The 24,952-nt window shown below is 38.9% G+C and overlaps 2 protein-coding genes and 1 long non-coding RNA gene across 5 annotated transcripts; 1 reads left to right on the forward strand and 2 right to left on the reverse strand.

Annotated features, from left to right (window-relative positions):
- Positions 1-35: 35 nt before the first annotated feature.
- Positions 36-10,087, reverse strand: LOC140752828 (uncharacterized). Its single transcript, XR_012103469.1, has 3 exons — positions 9,216-10,087; positions 5,954-8,276; positions 36-436 (listed from the first exon to the last, which is right to left on the reverse strand). It is a non-coding gene; the product is annotated as an uncharacterized LOC140752828 (long non-coding RNA).
- A 6,463-nt stretch (positions 10,088-16,550) lies between these two features.
- Positions 16,551-20,770, reverse strand: LOC140752702 (uncharacterized). The gene is made up of 3 exons (XM_073087036.1): positions 19,889-20,770; positions 19,170-19,173; positions 16,551-17,583 (listed from the first exon to the last, which is right to left on the reverse strand). The coding sequence occupies exons 1-3, from the start codon at positions 20,768-20,770 to the stop codon at positions 16,580-16,582; spliced, it is 1,890 nt and encodes a 629-aa protein (XP_072943137.1). The 3' UTR covers positions 16,551-16,579.
- Positions 20,771-21,180: 410 nt separating this feature from the next.
- LOC140752830 (uncharacterized) lies at positions 21,181-24,185 on the forward strand. 3 transcript variants are annotated; one of them, XM_073087185.1, is made up of 7 exons: positions 21,181-22,112; positions 22,212-22,410; positions 22,531-22,713; positions 22,837-22,900; positions 22,971-23,085; positions 23,171-23,262; positions 24,048-24,185. In XM_073087185.1, exons 2-5 carry the CDS (start codon positions 22,405-22,407, stop codon positions 23,060-23,062), a joined length of 345 nt encoding a protein of 114 aa, XP_072943286.1. In that variant the 5' UTR covers positions 21,181-22,112; positions 22,212-22,404; the 3' UTR covers positions 23,063-23,085; positions 23,171-23,262; positions 24,048-24,185. The 3 variants fall into 3 exon arrangements, 2 of the variants coding, with proteins under 2 accessions (XP_072943286.1, XP_072943287.1); XM_073087186.1 differs by having other exon boundaries at positions 21,181-22,410; XR_012103471.1 differs by lacking the exon at positions 22,837-22,900 and having other exon boundaries at positions 21,183-22,112.
- The last annotated feature ends 767 nt before the right edge of the window (positions 24,186-24,952 follow it).

Here is a 24,952-nt window from a genome sequence, read left to right on the forward strand (position 1 = left end):
CAATAATTTTATAAACTTAAAACAAATACTCTAAAACCAAAAATTTAAAAAACACAACACTTTTATACACCGAGATAATAAAAATAAACTACATTAAAACAAAAACACTTAACAAATACGAAATAACAAAAATAAACTACTATTTTAAAATCCAAAACGTAAGTCGCTAAAATTGCACGAAAGTGTACAGTAGCCGAATGACACGCGAGCCTCCAATAGACGATGTGCATTGACTGAGGAACCAATCGCGTGCAGCTCGGCACCCCGCCCCGCCCCCATGGCTTCTTCATTCCGCCAAAGAGAGCGAAACATTAACTACTGCGCAGCTGTCAGTTGTGCTCACGACTCATGCCGGTCACTATACTGGCTTTCATCCTTTTGAGTGACTCTCGATGACTATCACGTAACTTTTTCCACTCATTCTTCGCAGTTTTCACTGTAACAAACACCAAGTCAAACTTAATAATAAATATTTATATGTTTCAGGTTTTTAACTACTGGTGACTCCTTTAGAACAATTGGATATAATTACAGAGTGGGTAATAACACAGTTTCTTTGATTGTAAAAGAGGTGTGCAATGCACTTTGGATTCATTTGCAACCAATATATATGAAGTTACCGACAGAAAGTGAATGGGAAGTAATTGCAGAAGACTTTAATGATAAATGGCAATTTCCTAACTGCCTTGGTGCCGTGGATGGGAAGCATATCTCAATAAAATGCCCTCCACAGTCGGGTTCTAATTATTTTAATTATAAAAAAATTCATTCTGTCGTTCTTCTCGCAGTCGTTGATGCGAACAAAAGATTTATTATAATAGACGTTGGTTCAATGGGCCGATTTAGCGACGGAGGTATTTTTGCAGATAGCGCATTTGGCTACAAATTACAAAACGGGCAACTAAACTTACCTAATCATAAACCTTTAACGCCTGATGGCGAGCCAACACCGTTTGTGTTTATAGGTGATCAAGCATTCCCATTACAAAAACACTTTATGAGACCGTACCCACGGAGTACATGTTTAGATAACAGAGCAAAAAACACCTTTAACTATCGTCTCAGTAGAGCACGAAAGGTAGTAGAAAATGCGTTCGGTATATTGTCAGCGCGATTTCGTGTGTTTCGTCGACCATTTGAATGTCAATTAGCATTTGAATGTCTTCAAGAACGACAACTAGTAACGCAAATACCGTCAATATTGAAGAACAGCAAACTTTAAGATCGTGACCGTCAGAATGGCGGGTGTAGAGTCGTATTTAGCTCTCAAATAATGTCGAAACATTGCTTCCAAGTTGCTTCCCATTGCTTCCAAAGACGAGAGAGTTGCTTCCTTCATAATTTAGAATAAAAACAACATTTTAAGTTCAACGGCCATTCTGACGTCAGGATGGCCGGTGAACATAGCGTAGCGTAATAACTATGCATAATAGCTGAAATTTACAAATACCAAAGATTGCTTCTCAATTGCTTCCTACGTTATTCGTAAATTTATACCATACAGATATTTAGGAAACAAACATGCCGTAAAAATTTAAAAGAAAGCCAAAAGCGCCTATTTAAAATATAAGAGCAAATTGTGGGTTAAAAATATTAATAACTACGTTCCGATAATTTTATGTGTTAATTACTATAATGTCGGTAGATTGATTATTTTTGTATTAGTTTGACACATGTTTGACATTTTGTTTGACACATTATTTTGCGGTGTGATTATTTTACTTGTGCTGATAATAAATGGACTTTGATTGTGAAATATATTTGTTTTACAATGAAACAAGGAAGGAAGTTTGTGGTTTCCTTGGATGAACAAAAAAAGGCATTTTCATCTTATAAACATTTATTTCCATCTATCAACAATATACAAATACAATACAATATATACAATATATAAATAAAGAGTGTGTTATCAAGACCTATTACTGAAAAAGGACTGTATCTTTCTGTTAAAAAAAAAATAATTATTTTTTCGATGTAACCGAAATAAGCGTAGATGACTGTGTCCAGTTTAATGATGCTGCTACACCTGATATAAAAAAATCAACATTAAAGACAGTGAAGTGCGAGTTCATGATAGATTTATACCAGTGGGAGAAAATACTGCCATTGAGTAAGCAAATCAGAGCTAAGCGAAATTTGAAAACAATTATTACACAAAAGTACTGTTTGCCGAAACATGCATGGGCTCATTTATTGCGTGAAGAGATATGGAAAGCAACAAAAAGCCCCTGTTCTTGGATGTTTAACCAATATTCTGTTAGAAATGGAGAACAAATCAGTTGCAAAGGATTATGTAAACAATGCAAAGCATCCATTTATATCGTCATTTCCTGGCCTGTCGATAAAATAGCTCACTGTTTGTGTACTATCACTGATATCAATGCATTATTCGTTCATATTATCGACAAAAAAATTAAATTATCACCAATTAAACGTGTAGAGATGTCAGAAGGACAAAAATCCGAATCTGCAATCGCATATCGCAATCAGTTAGCTAATGAACTTATGAATACTAATGACATTGAACCACCACTCTTACCCACGGTCGGATGCTTAAGGCAAATTAAGTATGAAAAAAAACAAAGTGCGTATTATAATACAAACCAACTACTATCTTTGTGGACAATGACTCAAATTTCACCGTACAAAGAAGTCATAAAGCATATATCTTTGTTCCCCTTTTATGTTTATTATTGGACTCACTTACAAGATACTTGCTGTAAAAATATTAAGGAACTTGATAGATTAATTCTTAGCATTGATGCTACTGGCAGCATCTTCAAAGGATTAGGTTCCAACAATAAATGTATAGTGACTAGACACATATTCTTATATGTTTTGATTATGAAAACACAGGAAAATAAGAGTTCTATTCCAGTCTCACAAATGATGTCTGAAAGCCAGTCAATGGATACAATTTGTCGGTGGCTTCAAGCTTGGAGCAACAAAAATCCAGTTCCCAATGAGGTAAACTTAGATGATTCTTCCGCATTAATTGGCGCAGCAGTGAAAGCTTTCACGAAACATGAGTCCACGGCTCCATATGTTGAAGAATCATACAGAAGATTGGAAGATGGAGAAGTTAATGATAATACATGCTACATACGCATAGACACGAGCCATTTCATCAAAATTTTATTTAATTTGTCTTGTTTTAAGCACACAGATATCAGAGTGAATTTTTTTTATGTGAAGTGTCTAATTGAGCTAAAAGACTGCGACGACTATGCCAAAGAAAAAGATATTATATCAGATATAATTATTGTATGCTTGAACCAACGAGACGGCATTAACTATGAAGGTGAACCGTCAAGGTGTGAACACTCTAAGAGGTAACTAAAACAACTTTCGGCATTTCATGTGAAGGATACTGAAATTGAAATTGAAGATAGTGTGCAATTAAATACTGAAATTGAAGATTCCAGTAAATCCTTATTTAAAGATTCTGTTTCCGAAAGCATAGCACGGGAAAATGCAACATTGTCTTGACAAAGACTTCCTCAATGGTTTTCTGATAAAATTGATTCTAAAAAAATTATCATTACTCTATGTGATGAGAATGATATGGGTAACCACGAAAATCTTTACTATTTTCCAGCTTTTATTAATGTTTTATCGCGATTGATGAGCCAGTTTCCATTATGGTCCAATGTTATGAAAAACCTTTACAAATCAAATATAGATAAACCTACATCTTCAAATGTGGAGTCCTATTTCAAGAATATGAAAAGGCTCCTTTTCAAAATCGATAGTAAATCTCACCGATTGCGTGTTGATGAGTTTATAATTAAACATCTAGAATATCTACTCGGAGAATTAAAAATCGCAAACAGTTACTTCACTGATACAAAAAAAACAGGGAAAGAAAAAAGGAAAAAGGCATATTAAAAATAAAATCAAAGTTGTTTCCGAATTTAGTGATGATTCAGTTTTTTCAGATAATCCCAGTTTGGTAGAAAATTGGAAAGGCCTTGGTCTAGAAAAAAAAGAGCGCCAGATTCAACCAAAACGAAAAGTTTTATTGCTTTCAAACGGCGGCGGATTTGTAATTGACAACGAGATTATAATTAAAACAAACACGTGTGCACTGGACTCTGTTTGCCAATCCTTAGCTTTGTCATACATCGATGGGAGTATTATAAATCAAATAATAGAACAAAGTGACCATATTTTTTGTCAGCTCATAAAAGCTATGTGAACATCCTTGGCTAAAACTTATTTTAAAAACGTTAAAAATGAATCTACTATTGATGTGGATTGCGAATGCAACGTGTTGTATATTTTTGATAAAATTTTGACTGAATGCTCCCTTTACAGTGCAAAAGAAAAAGAATCTTGCACGAATTTAGACTGTCCGGTTAATAAAGTAATCAGAAAGTTGCCTGTTTTACGTTTACATGATAAACGTGCAACTAATATTCAAGAGGCTGCAAACACACTATTAAATTATCCGGACATGGCACCGTGCCGTCGAACTACTTGTAAAGGTATCAAGACATTTAAATAAGCAATGTTGTAAGTTTTGAAATATCAGAGGAACCTATTTCTGTATATGAAACGCCCGTAACATTATTTTTACAAAGTAACGAATATGAACTAATTTCAGTCATAGAGTTTGTTCCGCCTGTGCTTGGTAAAATGGGCCATTACAAAGCGCATTGTAGGCGTGGAAAAATATGGCAATGTTACGACGACATGAGATCCAGAATTATAAGAAGTTCAAACAAAAAAGTGATTCCACAATGCATTATTTACGTTAGGAATGTACATACATTCATAAATAAAAAAAATGTGAGCCGACACGGGACGCCTGGCAGATGTGAAACATCGACATTATTTTGTAAAAGTAATATGCAGAAAAGAACATATTGTGATAGGAACTAAATATGTCATAATGATAAAATAAAATATTACAATTTTTTTCCAGATAACGATGACTATTTATTGAATTCGATTGCGAATGGCGACGCGTCGCCACACCGTACACACTACTGCATATAGACTGTATAATTGTATATATATACCATCGTCACGGCCACGGCATGCGTCGCCACGCCAGAAATCGGTTTTACGTGCGGCTATAGATGTTTCACATCAAAAAATGTTAATTTGAATGTAATAGCATATTATTTTCAATATTATTAAGCTTACTCAAGCAGATAATAGCCACAACAGCCTTCTGCGGGTTTCAGGGAGGCAGGTACGGTCAACGACAAAAGTAGATGATCAAAATCGTACATTCAATACTAATGATCGTAATTTGCGTCAAAATAGTGTGGCGGTGAAGTATTTCTAAAGCACGAGATTATCAAGTGTACCAAATATTAACTAATAGTACTGTGTGTCCGATTTTGATCAACTACTTTTGCCGTTGACTGTACGTTACTCGCCACTTTTGGCACATATGTCAATGGGCGCCATAGAAAGTTGAAATGATATCATGGATTGAACATAGGTAATATTTGTTTAACCCACAATTTGCTCTTATATTTTAAATAGGCGCTTTTGGCTTTCTTTTAAATTTTTACGGCATGTTTGTTTCCTAAATATCTGTATGGTATAAATTTACGAATAACGTAGGAAGCAATTGAGAAGCAATCTTTGGTATTTGTAAATTTCAGCTATTATGCATAGTTATTACGCTACGCTATGTTCACCGGCCATCCTGACGTCAGAATGGCCGGTGAACTTAAAATGTTGTTTTTATTCTAAATTATGAAGGAAGCAACTCTCTCGTCTTTGGAAGCAATGGGAAGCAACTTGGAAGCAATGTTTTGACACTATTTGAGAGCTAAATACGACTCTACACCCGCCATTCTGACGGTCACTTAAGATCGGTACAATACGACAACTTACGAGCAACTAGAGAAGCATTTCGAGTCAGAGAATCCTTTTGTAATTATTTTAATATATAAATTAGATTAAACTTTAAATAAATATTAATTAAACTTACCGTCTGGTATGTCTGGATTACTTATTTCCTCCACTATTCTTTTCCATACAACATCCTTTTTAATTAAGTTGTGATAGTCCTTTGATTGTGTGTTCCATAGTATAGGAAATTGTTTAACAGTTTCAATAAATTGCTCCATAATCGCTACTAAACAACCGTGCGTACAACAAAGAACACTGGACAGCACTGGCGAAGGATGTGCAAAGGGTGTGCGGGGTAGCGGGAGGGGCTTAGCTTAGCTCGTGTAGCTGCGCATCGGCATACACAACTAACTTAGCTTCGCATATTTTAGTTAGCTCACATAGCTTAGTTCGCATAGTTTGAGGTCTGCACACAAGTATGGAAAACTGCGTCAGCTATGCGAGCTAAGCTAAACTAACTTAGCTTAGCTCTTGGTCTGCAACCCGCATTATACGGGTGTCGTTATCATTGTAGTCAGCTAAAATACATTTTTGGTGAACAGACTGGGATTTCAACTTCCTTAACACTCTTACACTCAATTCTATCCACTTGAAATGCTGTGTTTCTGTGTTTATATAATGAGGTTTTAATGTTTTTCAGAGGAGGAGAATTATGTCAATCCCCGTATTTTTGAATGTACTTACTGCTTTGTTGTAAGCAGTAGGTGTAGCAGGCGCTTCTGGATCACAAATATGTTTTTTTAGTTTATCCTATCTCACTAGAATGTCATTTCCAGCAAAATCAGGTACACAGATATTGTGTGGTTTTTCTTTTATTATTTGGTCGTCCTGAAAATTATAAATAATCATTATCATTTAGAAACCTACTATTATTCAAAACAAATTAAACATTAATTAAAAAAAATATTGTACTACCTCCCTACCTATCTTAGGCTGGTTTAAGGGTGAAGCCAAACGAACGTAATTTTATGAGTTGTGAGTCGCGAAATTTCTGTCGCGTAATTTCTGCTGCATTCGGTTTCATACAAAAATGTAGTTTGTACCACACGACGACGCAAAATGAGTTGTCTGCCGACTCACGCGCATAAACTCGACCGAATTTCTGTCGGGGCGACGGAGGGGCGCTGCGGAGAGCGGTTAGCGGGGCAGCGACACGAGGACACGACAGTTCGTTACGGGATGCGTAGGAGTCGACACGTTTCTCGCTTGCAAAAATGTTCGACACGGAAAAATTGATTGTTGAAGTTGAACAACGGCCATGTCTATGGAATTTATCAGAAAAGTCATATAGTGACAAGTTTTTGAAACAGAAAGCATGGCAAGAGGTCGCTGAGAATTGTTTTGAAGAATGGAACAATTTGAGAAACGAAGACAAAGAAAAGAAAAGTGAGTATTTTTACCAAATCTTTATTAACATATTATTGATATATTATATCTATACCGGCTGTATCTATATGCTGTATCCTATATTAAAATTACCAATAAGGATTTTTTTTGTAAAATATCAGAATACAGAATTGATTCGATTTTGCCAGGGTAACGCTCCTACTTCACAAACAAAGTAATTTTTAAAAAAATCTCTGGTGGATATAGCAGAACTCGACAACCTTCTTCCATTTGAAATTTGTCGAATACATTGTAAAGGACACTTCAGAAACTCATCGTCAAAGTTAGCTCCAACTCTCCTTCGCACGAAATTGTGCAATACGCATGTAGCTTTAACTATATCAATGGCAAAGTCAGGGTTAACTTGCATTGAAGAGTGGAGTACCCTCCACTTATTTGTTAATATGCCAAAAGCACATTCTACACATCGTCGCGCTCTACTAAGACGATAATTAAAAATACGTTTGTTTCTATCTAGGTTTCTGTTAGGATATGGGCGCATCATATTTCTGTGTAAACCAAACGCCTCATCTCCAACAAAAACAAAAGGTTGGGGTTCGTTTGTATAACTGGGCAAATTTTTATCTTCCGGTAAATTTAAATCATTTCTGAAAAACTTTTGACCTAATGTAGAATTTCTGAATATAGAGTTATCCGATTCTTTTCCATAATCACCAACATTAATCGTTGTAAAACAACAGTTTGCATCTGCCACAGCCATTAACACGATGGAGAAGTATTTCTTATAATTATAATAATTCGAACCACTGTGTGAAGGTGATTTTATTCTGACGTGTTTACCATCTATTGCCCCAACGCAATTTGGAAAATTAGTTTTCTTATAAAAAAGCTCGGAGTTCGAATTCCAAATAGATTCATTTGGTTCTGGCATTTCATTAGGCTGAAGTACATTCCATATTTGTATACAGGTATGTTTAACGATATCATACGCAGTAGAACGCCCAATCAAGAAGTCTTCACTTATTGTATTTAAATCAATACCTTTGGCAAGATACCTGAAACAAAATGTAAAAATAATTAATTGAACACAATTCAAAAAACTTAAGTTAAATTTTATTAGGTACATAAGTCAATAACATAATCATCCTATTAAAATTTAAATCTTTTACTTTTCAGTAAAATTTCTGCAAAAAAAATGGAAAGCCGTAAGAGATTATTACACGCGTGAAAAAAAAAAGAAAATGAAGAAAGAAGTGGTAGCGCAGCAAAGAAGAAGAAAGTATGCCCGTATTTTGATTTATTGCAGTTTTTAAAATTTACCAAACAGTCAAGGAACTCATTTTCAAATGTAACTTCTCCTGAAAACACTGATAACGATGACAGTAATATAACTGGCAACAACGATGATGAAGCTCTTGATGAACAATTCAGATCCACAGAAGCGGACTCACCGCTGTATCAACCGTCTACCAGCCAGCCAGCGTCAATGCAAACACCTGAATACCAAAACCAGCCGTCGACGTCAAAGCAGACACCCACAGTGTCATCGCAACCATCTGTATCCCGAACAAAAAATAAAAAACAAACAATGACACTGTTTCAAGAATCTCTTCTCAAAAAGCTTGATAATGATGATAAGGATCCTAATCGATATTTTTTATTATCTTTTTTGCCGGAGATGTCCAAAATGACAGAGAAACAGAATTTCGATTTTCGCATGGAAGTTATGAAAGCATTAAATAAAGTTAAGTATCAAATTCCAGAACAGCACACACAATCAAACTGGCCTCATATTTCATCACCCTGTTCCGATTCCTACAGCAACAGCAGCAATCAATACTACCCGACACCAGTAAATAGAGGATACACAACACAGGCAAATGAATATAACTCCAATGAAACTAATGAATTTGATGAAACATAGAACACTGTGCAGTTTGTTCCTTAATCCTTATATTAAAGTAAAATAATAATTAAAATATTTTAAAACTTACTTGAGTGTTATTATTAATCTTTCCTCTGGGCTGATGGCTAGTCTCATATTTGTGTCCGATTTAGTAATAAAAGGTTTTATTTGATGTAATAATTCTTGAAAAACATGTAATGGCATATGGTAGTAGTTTTTAAACATATCTGGATTTGCACATACACGTTCATATAATGTATGGAACTGTCCACGTATCAGCCTCTCACTATTGAGTGGGTTCACCCAGCTTCTTTTTCTGGTATCATCTTCTGAATACGCTTCATAAATACACAATATTTTCAATGGATCCATCGCACTTGATGACACAAATACCCCGTACCAACGCTCAATAGTAACTGAATAAATTACGTCCGTCTGGCAGCTCAACAGAAATTCAGTTGAACGTAAAATAAGTGACCGAAAATACGCGACTCACAACTCATAAAATTACGTTCGTTTCGTTTCGTTTGGCTTCACCCTTAGTCTTATGCTCACCGTCTGCGCTCATAGTTCAGCGCGTAGTTTGTCAACGCTGAGGCTCAGCGTGACTCGTTTTAGTATCGTACTGACCGCCTTACTGTACAGACGACGAAGAAAATGCAGAGGGTATTAATTATTGCTGCCTTGTACTATCTATTCCAAAAAAATAAAAACCGGCGACGACGAAGACTCCATGTTCATCCATTGATTGAGCAGAGAGCCGTTGCAGGAGACTTTGTCTAGTTATATGGCACTTTGAGGGCTGACGAAAGTAAATTCTATAATTACTTTCGAATGTCAACTAGAACTTTTGACGAATTACTGGCAAAGATACAAGATAAACTGGTCCATTGTAGCTTACGAATTGTGCCTATACCACCGATTGAACGACTAATGATGACTTTAAGGTAAAAAAAAAATACATGTTTACTCGTTTTATCATTATGTTTAATCGTAGTAAAGTATAGGTAGCAAAACATCATATTTATTATTATTATATAATATGTGATATATATAGGTAATGATAGTAGTAGTAAAATAATATAGTATATAGTAATAATAATAATAATAGTACAATAGTAGTTATTCATATTATAGGTAAGACAAATATAGTTATTAATCAGTACGTCTAGCTGTTTGATAACTAGAGTAACCTGGAGCATCATTGGTTTCGTACCCTTGGTAACCTGGAGTCTGATAATTGTATGATGTAGCATACGTGTCGAGTGTAGACCTTGCGTCATTGGAGTAAGAGCTATTTGAGCTACTTGCTCTGTTACAATTTCGAATATCCATGGCTTCGCGCAGCACTCTCGATCTAAACTCCAGCTTTTGCCCTACATCAAAACTTTTTAAAATTGGACCTAAAGAAGCGAAAAAAGCTAGATCGTCAGCAGCAAGATCTGGTGTCTGGTTACTTAATAAAGTTAATAATTATTTTTTAAATGAAGAACTTTCTGGATTTGCTTTCTTGGCCCTTGTTTTTCTCTTTTCCAGCCAAGGTTTTTGTGATGCTGAATCAACACCACGGTAATTCTGCTCACCCTGTTGAGTGTTTGAAAAAACTTCTTGCGTCAATATATCTTGAGTATTTTCTATAGCTACCGTACTATCTATATTGACTGAGGGAGAAGCAGTCGAAATCTAGTGCTGAGAATAGTAGAAATGGTGGTACAATATCGTCTACATCATTGTATTCTGAAAAACCAGTCAACCGCAAACGAAAGACAGACATTCCAATTGATATGGCAATTAAAGAATTAAAAGCTATAAGCAAGGAAAACAAAGAGCAAGTTTAAGATGAATTTGATTTATTTTGTAAAAGTTTGGCAATACAACTAAAGAAAATGCCTTTAAACAGGGCATTAATATGTCAGGAAAGACTTCAATCGGTGATGACCCAGGAACGTCTTGCACAAATGACGTCCTTATCTGAATCGAGCTCAAGTACACGATCCTCTTTAAATATCGACCGGTCGCATCAATATGAAACCTATCACTCGCCAACCCAGCAAGTATACTCGCCAACGGTCAGTGATCATTACTATCCCTCAGAAACACAACAAGAACTACATTCACAAATTGTTCTTCCACCATCCACTCAAGAAAACATACTCATACAAGCTCTTAAAGATATCGTGTGAATGTTAATTGTCAAACATGTGCATTTAATTAAAAAGTTTCAAAAATATTACCTATTTGTTTTTTAATCAGTTTAAAATGTTACTGACCTTTATAAAGTTTCCAAGTGCCGTCCAAATACTTCTAAGGTTCCAAAAGAATCGCCAGTAGCAAGATATCTCAGTACAATTTGAAGTTTTGTTCGGTTAGGTATACTATCTCTCATTAAAGTATTTTGTTTCGTTATTTTCGGAGCAATAAGCAGTAAAAGTTCTTCAAATTTACATTCGTCCATTCGCAAATGATTGCGATACGATTCAGGATCTTCATCAGCTAGTTCTCTCAACAGTGTGCTCGAAGCTCCAAACATATTTCTTCTTTCAATCCATGGCCGCACCCACCAACGTCGACGTTTTCTTTGCTTCTTTTTTACTAAGTTTTGGATTAAATGATCACAAATTAAACGGATTCCGAGACGCACGACTTCAACCGATGACATATTTAAAGTAAATAACAGATGAACGTTCTTTTTTTTGTCATTCGCACTAAGTCGTGTGAACATGGAATGAAAGAAAAATGAAGCATTCATTCGTGTGAATGTTCTCTCGAGTGAACCGTCTGATACCGCCTTAAGATCGTGGACGAAGTGTATAAAGTAATATGGGAAACGCTACACGATGAATGCATACCATCAAATACTCCTGATATGTGGCAAAATATTGCTAACGGTTTTCTACAAAAGACCAACTTTCCAAATTGCATCGGCGCTATAGATGGCAAGCACATCCGAATCGTAAATCCAACCGGTGGTGGATCAATATTCTGCAACTATAAACATTTTTACTCCACAGTTCTGCTAGCTATGTGCGATGCAGATTATTGTTTTACATATGTAAACATTGGAACATATGGGAAAAACTCGGACTCGACTATATTTCAAAACAGTACACTATACAGGAGCCTTGAACAGAACACTTTAAATATTCCAGGACCGAAGCCACTGCCTGGAACAAATACTCCAGTTGAACATGTAGTCGTGGGTGATGGTGCTTTTGGAATATCAAATAAAATTCTGAAGCCATATACACGATCCAATATGACCCATAAGAAAAAAATATTTAATTATAGATTGAGCCGCAGTAGACGATACATAGAATCGACATTTGGTATAATGTCGAACAAGTTCAGAGTGTTTCATACGCCTATTAATGTAAGTTTTGATGTTACAAAGAATATAGTTAAAGCATGCTGCGTATTGCATAACTTTATAAGAATTCGCGATGGTTATCGTATTGAAGACACACTTACAATTGAAGGTATGGTAGACTTGCCAACTGTACCTACAAACAGGTCTGGACACGCTCTGCGAGAACATTTTGCCGAGTACTTTGCGAGCCCTATTGGAAGCGTGTCCTGGCAAGATTCGTGTATATTTTAACTTGAAAAGGCTTTGTCCTTTAATGTAGATATTCAGATAATAAAATAAGAAACTAAACAAACCAAGTTGTTGTTTTTCATCTCCTGAAATATTTTCGAACGATGTGTCCACAATATCCTCCCAGGCTTTGTTTTTTGCATCTTTGTTTTTGTAGAGTGGATCGGATGCATCCCACAATTTCTTCCTCAGGCGTATCTCATCGATAACTCGACCTGTATCCACTTCGTGGTTCGCCATACGCGCTGACGACGTCCGCTCCGCTCGACACTAGAACACTGACTGAAAGCAGAGGCGCTCGTGCGATCGCCAGCGCCGACAGCTACGCGGGGCCGACGCGCGACGCGTGCGGCCGCGTAGCTATCAGCGCTGACCGCCGCGCGCTGATAGCTACGCGTCACTCAAAAACGCTTCCTAGAAGTTCATATATCTCGGCCATCAGCGCTGACGGGGCGCGTGCCGTCAGCGTAAGACTAAAACCAGCCTTAATTGTCCACTTAATTAATAATTAAACTAATTTAACCTATTCTAAACCTAAACTAACACAATAAAAGTTATAAATAGCGAGTTCGTGTATACAAAGTTCTAAAATAACAATAAAAGAGTACCTCAGGGTCTCGGGGGTTGAAAACCTCGCCCTTGGGGGATGATGCCACCACTCAGTGTACACCACACTACGCACACAATGTTTCACAGCATATTAATAGTTATAAGATAATAATATACGCAAAGACACGCGGGGTAATAACTCGGAGCGCACGAAACACGTCCGCACAGTGCGACGACCGGCGACCGAGTCCGGCGCCGTCCATGCGGATGATAGGCGGACGTTTAAACTTGCCCCAGATGGTGATGTGAGCTGACTTGGTGGGCGAGAACGCTAGGTGATTCCTGGCCCCCCAGTCCCTGACGACATCCAGAGCAGCAGAGGCCTTCGCTTCGATGCTAGCCCTGGAGTCCGCCTCGATCAGGATCGAGACGTCGTCGGCGTACGCCACAAAGCTGGAGCCCGAGGGAATTGGCAGACTCAGCAAGTCGTCAACAAGCACGTTCAAGAGCGCGGGACCCAGTACCGAGCCCTATGGGCATCCCATCGTGGAGGCCTTCCACATCACCTAGTTTCCCACAAACAGGCCTATCCAACGGTCGGTAAAGTAGTCCGCCAACATCCGACCTGTGACCCGCAGGGTCTTAGGAGCAGCCTCCTTCAATTTACGGGTGTCCTCGGCCGTAGAGGTCCGCACGACGACGCCGGCGTTCCCCACCTTCCGCACCTATTGGATCTGGATACCCAGATCCTTGGGGTTGACTGCCGTATTCAGCGCAGCCTTCGTCTCCTCTGCCGTCTTCAACTTCTCAGCTTCGGCCTCAGTGGGGTAGAATGCAACCACTGCTGACTCTCCTTGCGGGATGGGGATGGGTGCCGCGCGGTTGTTCAGTTTTAGCGCCCTGGCATAGTCCGGCTTCGCAACCTCAGCCGGCGTAGGTGCTTGCACCTGGCGGCTCAGTGCCGACTGCTGCATGGCCAGTATCTTCTTCGTGGCCGCAAGCTCAGCTTCCACGAGCGCCTTCTCAGCGTCGGTCAACCTCAGTTCTAGCACACCAATAACGGCTAGGATATCCTGGCCTTGCCCGCTTATGCTCTGCTTTTCGGCTGTTTAGTTTATTGGAGGCTGATGCTACGGTCATAATACCTTTAACTGCCAGGTGCACGGAGTTCAATAACTCCTCCTTGGATTCGCCAAAGATAGCGTTCTTCTCCTGGTCCCTCGCTGGCTGCACGCTGCTGCTCTGGGCATGGTTCCATAGACCCCCTAGCGACGGTACCTCCTCCCTAGCGGCGCTCCATACCAGGCGTCAGCGAGCCGGTTACTACTAACTACCGGAGAACTACCGATTGCCTAACTACTTCGGGTACTGCCGCGACGAGATCGCGCCGACCAGTATTGCCTTTAGGGGCACGGCGGTTGCGGTCCGCCGCGACGTGGTGCACGATGAGTTACCGCTCCCGTCATTCACCAAGACTTGCTCCATGGGGGTATCTGTGTGCATGGCGGGCCGGAACCTGCGGCTGTTTGCGGCCTACCGCCCACCTGGTCCCCGCTTTGACCCGCGGGACATCGCGCACATCATGGACGGTGATATTGCGACCCTGGTGGCCGGCGACCTTAACTTCAAGCATCCGGCTTGGGGCTCGCGCACGGTCTATCCAGTGGGACGCAAACTGCACAATGACTCCGAGGCAATGGGCTATGAAGTGCTTGGGCCAGAGGCACCCACGCACATCCTCTCAGTCGAGTCCCACCGTCCCGATGTCCTGGACATAGTGCTCCACACGAATCTCTTATGCCCGGTGAGTGTAGAGGTGCTGTACGACTTGGACGGGCAGCACCTCCCCATTCTAATCAAGCTTGGTCTAGGGGCAGAATGCGTAGCGCCCCCCAGTTCCCACGCGTGACGAACTTGGAGAAATACCAGGCCTCTGTGGCAAATTTCAAGTTCAGTGGCTCCACCAGATTGAGACATTAGGGCCACACGCTAGGCACACACCTCCCCGTTTAAGTAGGGAGGAACAAACTTTCCTTCGTGCCATTATGGCACAGTCCCCGTCGGAGGACATGGAAGCATTCCTAAAAGAATGCTACCCGAATGTGCTCGACGTGTACTACTCACGTAGGCACTCAACCCGCCCCATTGCTAAAACAATCCCTGCATCACCACAGGGCCCGTCCTCACCCAGCCCTCCATCTTGTCTAGTACTGTCACCGATGGAGGATGTCCAAAACCCTTCTGACTCGGAACTAAGCATTCCGGCGTTCTCGGACGCTACTTTAACCGACTCAGATTCCGACGGTTTTCAGCCTGTAAAAAAAAATCAAGATCCATCATTACGCCACGTCCTAATAAAAAACCCAACCCAGAGTATGCCCCTATACTCCAGGCCGCAGTTCAAGGCGAACCACAAACTTCCGGCCAAAGAGGGCCGAAAAGTAAACTCCCACCGCCTATTTTTATTAGGGACAAGTCCAAGTGGGACAAAACCTCAAAATTCATGCACGCAAACGGCATGACTCGGCTCGTTTCACCCCACACGCCATTAGGCTCCAAGTAGCCACAGAGGATAAGCATAGAAACCTGACCATAGACCTGTATAGGAGGCACATAGGATTGAACCAAGCGCATCGTCGACTGGTCTAAATTCGACAAAATCCTTAACTCGACCGACTTACAGACGTTACCTGAAAACGTTGTCACTACACAGGATGCCCAAGTAGCTATTAGCTCCCTGACAAACCACAAATCGCCACGGGAAGTCAAAGTGGCGAACGATCGGCGCTTTGAACTCCCGGACGAGATAAAATTATCAATAAAAAAAAATCGAACGCAGTCTACAACGTCGCCGAGGAAGAACAACCTCTGCCCTAGCTGTGAGAAGAAGCACAAGCTAGCCGAGTGCCCCGACTATGCGGCACTACCCGTCGACCGAAGATAGGAGTTCGTGCGCCAATGAAGATTATGTTTCAAATGTTTAAAGAAGAAGCATCGCTGAAGTGAATGCCGATCGAAGTCATGCGACGTAAACCAGTGTGGTCGCCCTCATCACTCCACGCTTCACCCATCCTACAAGGAGAGGCAACACCCGAAGGCGTCGAAAGAAAAGGACAACGCGGAGTCCATGCTGGCCCTGGACATTCACCATGGAACAAGAAAACAGTATTATTGAAGATGTGCCCGGTCACAGTCGTTGGTCTACGGGGGGTACGCGCTGCTGGATGCGGTTGTGTTCTGCGGCCACCGCGGGTAATTCCTTGGTGGCCGCCGCGGAGCCTGCCAAGTTTATTTGTCCTACCCGGAGCTTATCCATATTTGGTAATCTCTACGCTCCGGGCCTCCGCGTACTGGCGTGCAGGGCACTCCTTCGCCATCGTCTTGTGGCCGTCTGCCTCTTTGCGCCCGAACTTTTTGCAGGTGGCGCAGCAGGTCGTCGTCCCGCTGCACTCCTGCCCACAATGGCCAGTCTCACCGCATCTGCTGCACGTCGGCTGAGCGGCCTTGCAGTATTTTTCAGGGTGGCCGAACTGCTGGCACTTATTGCAGCAGGTGACCGCCACGTAGTCACAGACGTCTGCCACCTGCCATCCGATGTATACCACCTCCTCGCTTAGGAGGAAGTGGCGGAGGCCAGGGGAGCACTGGAGAACGTACGTAGCGGTTCTGCCCGTCGGTCTTCCCTTCTTGAAGGCCACCTTCATTTCTTTCTTCACCCGCTCAGCCGTCCACTCCTGGTGCCCTCTGCGGTTGGCCTGCTCGGCGATGGACTGACCGATGTCCTCGCTCTTGGTGTCGTTCTCTAAATTCCGGAGCGCGACGTACGGCTGCCTACGGGCTGGCTCCGTAACTCGGAGCGTCTTTGGCGCGGCCTCCTTCAGTTTGCGGGCGTCCTCTGCCGTGGAGGTTCTGACCACGACGCCAGCATTCCCGACCTTCCTAACCTGCTGCACTTCGATGCCCAGCTGCTTCGGATCCACAGCAGTCTTAAGCTCAGCTTTGGTTTCCTCGGCAGTCTTTAATTTTTCTACCTCCGCTTCCGCGGGGTAGAATGCCACTACGGCCGTGCCACTGCTCGGGATCGGGACTGGTGCTGCGCCCTTGCTGAGCTTCAGCGCGCGCGCATAGTCGGGCTTCGCTTGCACTGCTGGCGCCGGGGTCTGCTGCTGCTGGCCGTTGCGTAGTGCCCGCTGATGCAACAGCTCTTTTTGGGTCGCTGCAAGGTCCGCCTCTACGAGGGCCTTTTCAGTATCCGCCAGCCTCAGCTCCAGCACGCCGATAACTCCTAGTATGTCCTGCTTTTGTTTAATAGCTCATTTATACATTTCACTATAAAGCGTTACAAAAAACAATATTGGCTACTGAAACTAAATTAATAACAAATTTGTAAAAAAATCACACAAACAGAATAAACCTTTTCTTATAATGAAACAAAATTTTCTTATATAAAATTTTAAACGCTTTTTTAAACTATTTAAACTAACAGTTACATACCAGATTAAATTTTCGACTTACAACAGGGGTCTCACTGAGTTGGGACTTGGGATGTCCACGGGAGGGCGAGACGACGCGACTTCTTTAAGAAGTCGCGTCGTAAGAGTAATACTCGGGCCATGATGATGACAGGACGTGGTCCCCTTACTCGCTGTCGATGTTTGTTGCCGTGAATTGATGATGAATGTGTCCTTTTGCCCGATGTCGTTTATTAGTTTCTTATTTTGTCATTAGGATGTTCTTGGCGTAATCTTCATCTTCGTCTTCTTGTCTTGGTGACATTTTCTCTCTTCATATCTTCTTTAAGTATGTCTATATTTTAATATTTTCTCTTAGTCTTAATTTTCAGTAGTTACTCGTATTGAAAAGAGTTCTTGTTTCTGGTATGGTTGGTTGATACCAACGGACAACCTTTTACTGGTTAACTTGTTTTATTGGTTATAATGGTAATGGTTATAATGGTAATGGTTATAATGGTAATGGTATTGGTAATGGTACTGGTACTGGTAATGGTATTGGTAATGGTAATGGTAATGGTATTGAATACGCGCTGCCTTAGTGGCTGCTGGTCACGTACTAACTTATGTTAATGAAAGTAATTTAAAGAAAGCGATTGCGCGTCAATTGCAACTATGCAAAAAGGTGTAATCGCTGATCTGTTCGATTTTGCAAATCCGAACACGTATTAGTCTTCAGTTTGTGTCTAATCCATTTTTTTTTCGAATCCTATGTCTTCTTAATATCTTCCCATTTTTTTTTCTTATTTATTTTTCAATCTTTATTTCAATTTCCATTTTTTCTGTTTATTATTTACTTTTCATTTCTAACGCCTTCCGGTGAGCGTGTCGCCATGTAGTGATGTCGCAGGCAGGTTCTTAGTAAAAGGCGTCTTGCTTAGATGAAGTCTTTATTATAACTAACTTAATAATACTCTAACACTAACTTATATTAGCCTTAGCTTCACACTACAAGGGCGCTTATGGCTCTTTACCACCAAACAACTATTTTGAAAGCTGGAGCTAATGCCTCTTTGCCTTCGTCGTCAAAACATTGAACGGCGGTTATGCCTTACTACCAGTCACGAATTTGCAATACAGTTGTCGCTTATAAACAATTACCAAAATCAAATTTCATGATGAAGTGTCGGTTAAACCCTACTACCACATATTATTTTAATATTTCTCCGCCGCTTATGCCGTATTACTTTACTATGATTGTCCATGCATTGGCACTAATTCCGCTGTAGGCGACTTTTTTGTACTCAAGTAGCCATATTAGTGAGTCGCTTATTTCGTCGGCTGCCTGCAGTGACTGACGTTTGCGTAGCAAGCGCGTTTGCGCGTAAAATATTTGCGAAAAGTGTGTCGTAGTTCCTGTTCACGGTATGTTTTTTATTCCACTAACCTGTCTGATTTAATAACTAATCAATTACTCACAAATTATGTGCAAATAAAAGATTTTATTAATTTGAATGTATTGTTTTAGGGGACAAAATGTAGAGAAAAGATCGAGAAAGAGACATTCTGGAAATGGCTTTAATAATAAAAAAGTGTGTGTGTGTCAGCTACGACGCACGATTGGAGTTTACTCCTTACGAACGATAATTATGATATATATCGAATAGAAAAAAAGGGTAAATGAACGCATCTGCTAAAATGATAAGAGAAACAAACATATATCTGTAATTATTCGGATTATTTATATTACTTCAATAATGCGTATTACATAAAATATGTTACAAAATAATATAAATAATAATAATAATAATTGTGTTCAATTTATACAAATCCAATTTTAGGATGATTGATATCTTTCACTTTGAATTATAATATCATTCTTAAATACTGTAATTATCGTAATACGCAGGCGCGCAACACACACGTACAAACATACGCACACATTCAACTCTCAGACTGGAGGTAGTGAACTATACAGTGAGACTACGAAGTATCGCGCAAAGAAGAGACCCCGTCCAAAGTAACTAATGAACCTCGTGGTACATTTTAGCATAAATTTGTTACTACTGTAAAACCCAATCCCGCATCATCTAACGTTTCAGTTTTTCCTGTGTATATTTCGAAGGAATATAAATATCCGGTCCGTGCATCACAACATGCCCATACCTTATACCCTCGTTTGATGGGTTTCATTGGCATATACTGCTTCATTGAAAATCGGCCCTTGAACTTCACCATGCACTCGTCGACTGAGTAAACGCTCGATTCTTCAACTTGATCAATAAATATTTTATTCAGTTGGTCTATCATAGGTCGTAATTTATGTAACCTATCAAAGTTTGCGGAGTGTCGTGGAGCTTCGTTTTCATTATTATTTACATGCAAGTTCTCTAAAATTTTTTTGAATCTGTTTAGACTAAACGTTGATGAAATGTCTGGATTGTTGTAAAACCGATCAGTAGACCAATACAACTCGAAATCCGGTAGTGGATGCAAACCCATCATTATCATCACACCCAAAAAAGCTTTTATTTCACCTGACGTCGTTGGTTGAAAGTTCTTGCTGCATTTTTGAGTCGGGTAGCGATTAGTCTCCATCACAATATTATCTATCAACAGATCTGGAAAAAGGTTACTGAAGACATCAATTGGCTGACTTTTATGAGAATAAGATATTTTAGGGCAAAATTTAGAAGTAAACTGAGGGATGCTATGAATCCTTTTTTTCATTTTCCAGTCCTGGTAAGTCCTATGTGGCTTTGAAGCTTTATCCAAATTTAGAGAGAAATTGGCAGCGTTCAGATCTATCACCATGTCTCTCTCCTCTGATGCAGTCGCGTGTTCTGTTTCTGCGACGGAACTAAGTTCTAAACCACCCTCAAAAATTTGTTCCAGTCGGCGCTCGATAACGTCCTCGTAGGGTAATTCTTCCAGCGCATGTTGTGGGGATGGAATAAATTCTTCATCGTCATTGTCTGATTCTATGTCCGACCAGTTTTCTAAAATATTTTGAAGATCCTTGTCGGATAAAATTCTTTTAGAAGCCATTACTAATTACTCTGAAAGAAGAAAACCAATAATCATGAATAAAACCTACATAATAATAAATAAAACAATATAATGTAAGTAATACTCCAAGAACGAACAACGGTGGTATTTTGAACACTCATTCCCTATACAAAACCTCTAACACAATTGTAATATATTGGCCACCAACTTTATAATCCTTTTTGTAATACAAAACTCTCAAAAAAGTAATATTTCTATTAGTTCTACAATGAATTATATAAAATACTATACAAATCAAACATTTATTTGTACTTACCGGAATTTTTAACATCACAAAACAAATTTTTAATTTACAACTTGCGAAAATTGTGTTATTTCACTTAAATTTTGGCGCCCTTTGTCAAAAAACACTCTAAAGACAATAAAATGTCACATTAAGTTTTTTTGTAATGCCACCTTAACAAAGTTACGTTCAAAATAAATGTATTTTTTTCTTTACAGTAATCTGCGTTCGGATATTCACTATAATTTACGCGCTTAAGTTTTAGGTGTCGAAGTGGCATACATATGACCATTGTTTGATTAAGGGTTAAGGAGTAAACTCCAAAAACTTCTGGAATACGAAATTAGAAAAATGTCGCAAGTCTCCTTTCTGAATTTGATAGAGTACCGGTCCAGGAGTCTGCCATCCTCACGAGCTCCATTCCGCCACCAAATGCGGCGTCTGGAATGCAATATTAGAAAAAATGTCGCAAGAGTCTCTTTTCTGAATTTGATAAAGTACCGGTCCAGGGGCGGCAGTCTCGACATTTGTAACGAATCTGACGTTAACTATCGATCGCTAAATCTTAACGAAAAATATCACTTGCAGAAAACTTCTTTACGACAAATGCAATTCTCGACTACTCAAATTTCACGCAAAGTCGGTACTTGAAACGTCGGTACGATAGCGAAATCCGTATTCATAGCAGTGACAATTTATATCAAGAAATGTTGCAACTTAAAAAATGTAAGGCAGAATTGGTGAAGTAAATTTAATAAAAATAATTAATTAATTTTGGCAATTACTAAAAAAGTATGTGAAATGATCTTAGGAAGTATATTTTTATTAATCTATTTCATTTTAGTGACATACTTTTAATATATCGAAAATTGTAATAAAATAATTAAAACATTATAATTTATGTTACTGTAACACTAGCGAACGTGACGTTTTATTATTGACACAATATCAACAATCAACATTGTTATTCGTTAAAACTATCCCAACAAAAACCGGTTCACTTTTCTGAATATTTGATTATTAAAATAAAATGGGTGACGCTGACGGCAACAGTGAGTTGCAACTGCCAGGGTGTTCGCAAGGGACGCCTACTAAAAAGTAAGTAAAAAGAACTTTTTATCATAATAACCCTTTAATATAGTAAAAGTTTGTATCTCATTAAACTAAGTTATAATTTAATTTTATGTATATTACTAGACGTAAAAGAACAGCACGGGCTACATCCAACCAAGTCGACACATTGATAGCCATTTTGGAAGCCCGACCATTTTTGGCCACAAGACGGTTTACCGGCCTCCAAGGGAAAGAGAATTTTGAGGTGGCTTGGAGGTAAGTAGCCACCGAATTAAATAACTTGACAAATGGCTCAGTAAAATCGCCTGAGCAGTGGATGACGGTAAAATTTCTAATTTATTATATTAAATATCACCTTATTTATATTATATTCATAAATTATTATAGAACGACTAATATTCTTACTTAATAGTAAAACTTCAATATATCAATTGAATTAAAGGTTTGGAGAGATTACAAGAGTAGGACGTGCTCAAAAGCAGCGAAATTAAGAAGGCAAAGAGAAAGAACGGGGAATATTCCAATGGAAATTCCTGCCCTGACAGATATGGAAAGGCGAATTTTGTCTATCATCGGTACGGACTACGTCTTTGGCACGGATTGCCCGGACTCAATGCCTGAAAATGTAAGTTCTAAATTTTAGTTATGAAGATAGCAGTATTTTTTGTTATATCTTGGACATAAAACTGAAAATTTATGATTTTGAAAATTAATGACTTGTTATTTATCTATAATATTGCATTTTTAGATTCCTCCAAATGAAAATGATACAGAAATTACTGCGATTGCGGAGGAATTTGTTTTACCTCATGGTAATATACTTTTTAAACAAGTTTATGAGATATTGTTTAATTTTAAATTAATTGAAATGTATAATTACAGCCATTGAAATGGAAATGAGCAGCGTCGCCGATACTACCCCAGCAGCTCCAACAGTTATCTGTTATTCCACCAGCAGAACAAGTGGAACATGAGCCGCAGGATAGAACGAACAGAAGTACAGAAATCACAAATACAATACAAATATATTCTATACATAAATCCTTGTGATGTTGTTGTAACACTTTTTCACTATGTTTCAGATCTTAATCCACGACGAAGCGTTGCTGAGCAGCATAGCCAGGCGCGTCAAGAATTCTTGGCCATCGCTGAATCGAATGCTCAAACAATGAGGGTGTGTAGTCTCTTATTAATCTTTATTAATATACTGTACATAATTGGAAATTGTATAAATATCCTTTATTTTTTTTTAATATAAAAAGTAACTCATAAATAAAATAACTAAGTCTGATAAAAAAATAAATAAAGTTCAAAAAACTAAAAAACAGGCTTTTATGATACAATCGACTAAAAAGTAGAAAATAATTTTCTATCTAGGAATCAATTAAGGAACAGTAAATTGTATAATTGTGGAAAAAGCGTGGAGTGCTCCACTTATCAAATTTCGAAAAGCACCCAAGTTTTATTAATTTTTAGTATTTGTTGTTATAGCGACCATCATTATGCATCGTCTGTAAAAAAACCAAGTGTCTATCTATTACGGTTTAAGAGATAAAGCCCTGTGACTCACGAACAAACAGCGGAGGGTTTCGTTTTATTCTTTGAGTACGGAATCCTAAAAATCATTCTACAAGATGGCATTACATTTGAGTTATAGGGAAATAACATTATTATTTTTCAAAACTAAAAATCAATCTAGTAACTTTGCCTGAACTCTCCCTAAGACGCTTTCTCTTGCCTCGAAAATCGTTAATCCTGAGGATGTTGATAAGGACAGTGGTACAAAATTATTAAAATCATATATTATCATCGGTTTTTGATAATTCTTCAAAATTTTGAATTAAACTGGACGTTCAAAGTGGATAGATATCGGGTTCCAAGATTCCGTTACTGTTACGTACATACATACATACAACCCAAGCCAATAAAAGCGTGTTAAAAAAAAGATAATTATTTCAGATACTGGCAGATGCAACGAAATTACAAGCGGAGTCCTCAAAGATGTACGCCGAAGCAGCCAAAGCGCAAGCCGAAGCTACAATGCTTTTAGCAGAGGCATTAAATAAGATGGGGGATGCTTTTAAAATAATTGCAGAGAAACAATTTTTTCATTTTTATAATTATAATTTTTTATGTTAATATTATGTAAATAAATATAAATTACGCTCAAGAAAACTTATTAACTACAAGCCTTCTCCGGATACGCTCTGCAACAGATCGATCAGTTAACCCTGAAGAAAAAAATATCACTTTAAAAAAAAACATCTTGAAAATGATATTATATAAATATATCATTTAATTGTTTATCGATATAACTTTCAAAATAGTTAGTACCTAGATCTACGTCAGGTTCATCATAATAATCTGTATGTTCGAGTGCTTCGGCCTGGAGGTTTTTCAGCCTATATTTGATACGCATGTTATGGAGGACTGCACATGCATTAACAATTTGGCCAGCAATGTTAGGTGCATACATCAGTTGCCTTTGGCGTGACAAACATATAAAAGTAGCTTTAAGCACACCAAAACACCTTTCCACAATATTTCTAGCTGCACATAGTGCCTTAGTGTACCGATGTTGCAGTGTACCAGTAGGTTGGTTTTTTATGGGGGTCATCAAGGGGTACCCATCATCACCTATAAAATATTATAAATTAATTAATGTTTACAGTACAAATATGCTTTATTGTAAACCAAAAGAACATGATAGAAAGAAAGAAAGAAACATTTTTATTCGGATAAATTGCAACACAAATGAAATATAACAGATAGCAGCAACAGACTTACCAGTAGCCAAGAATGACGATCACCATTATCGAATTTATGTTTCATCATGGCCCTGACGGGTGAGTTTGCCCATATAT

This window comes from Epargyreus clarus, unplaced genomic scaffold, assembly GCF_041222505.1.
Source record: "Epargyreus clarus isolate Ecla_fem2 unplaced genomic scaffold, WU_Ecla_fem_2.2 ptg000025l, whole genome shotgun sequence".
Taxonomy (NCBI): domain Eukaryota; kingdom Metazoa; phylum Arthropoda; class Insecta; order Lepidoptera; family Hesperiidae; genus Epargyreus; species Epargyreus clarus.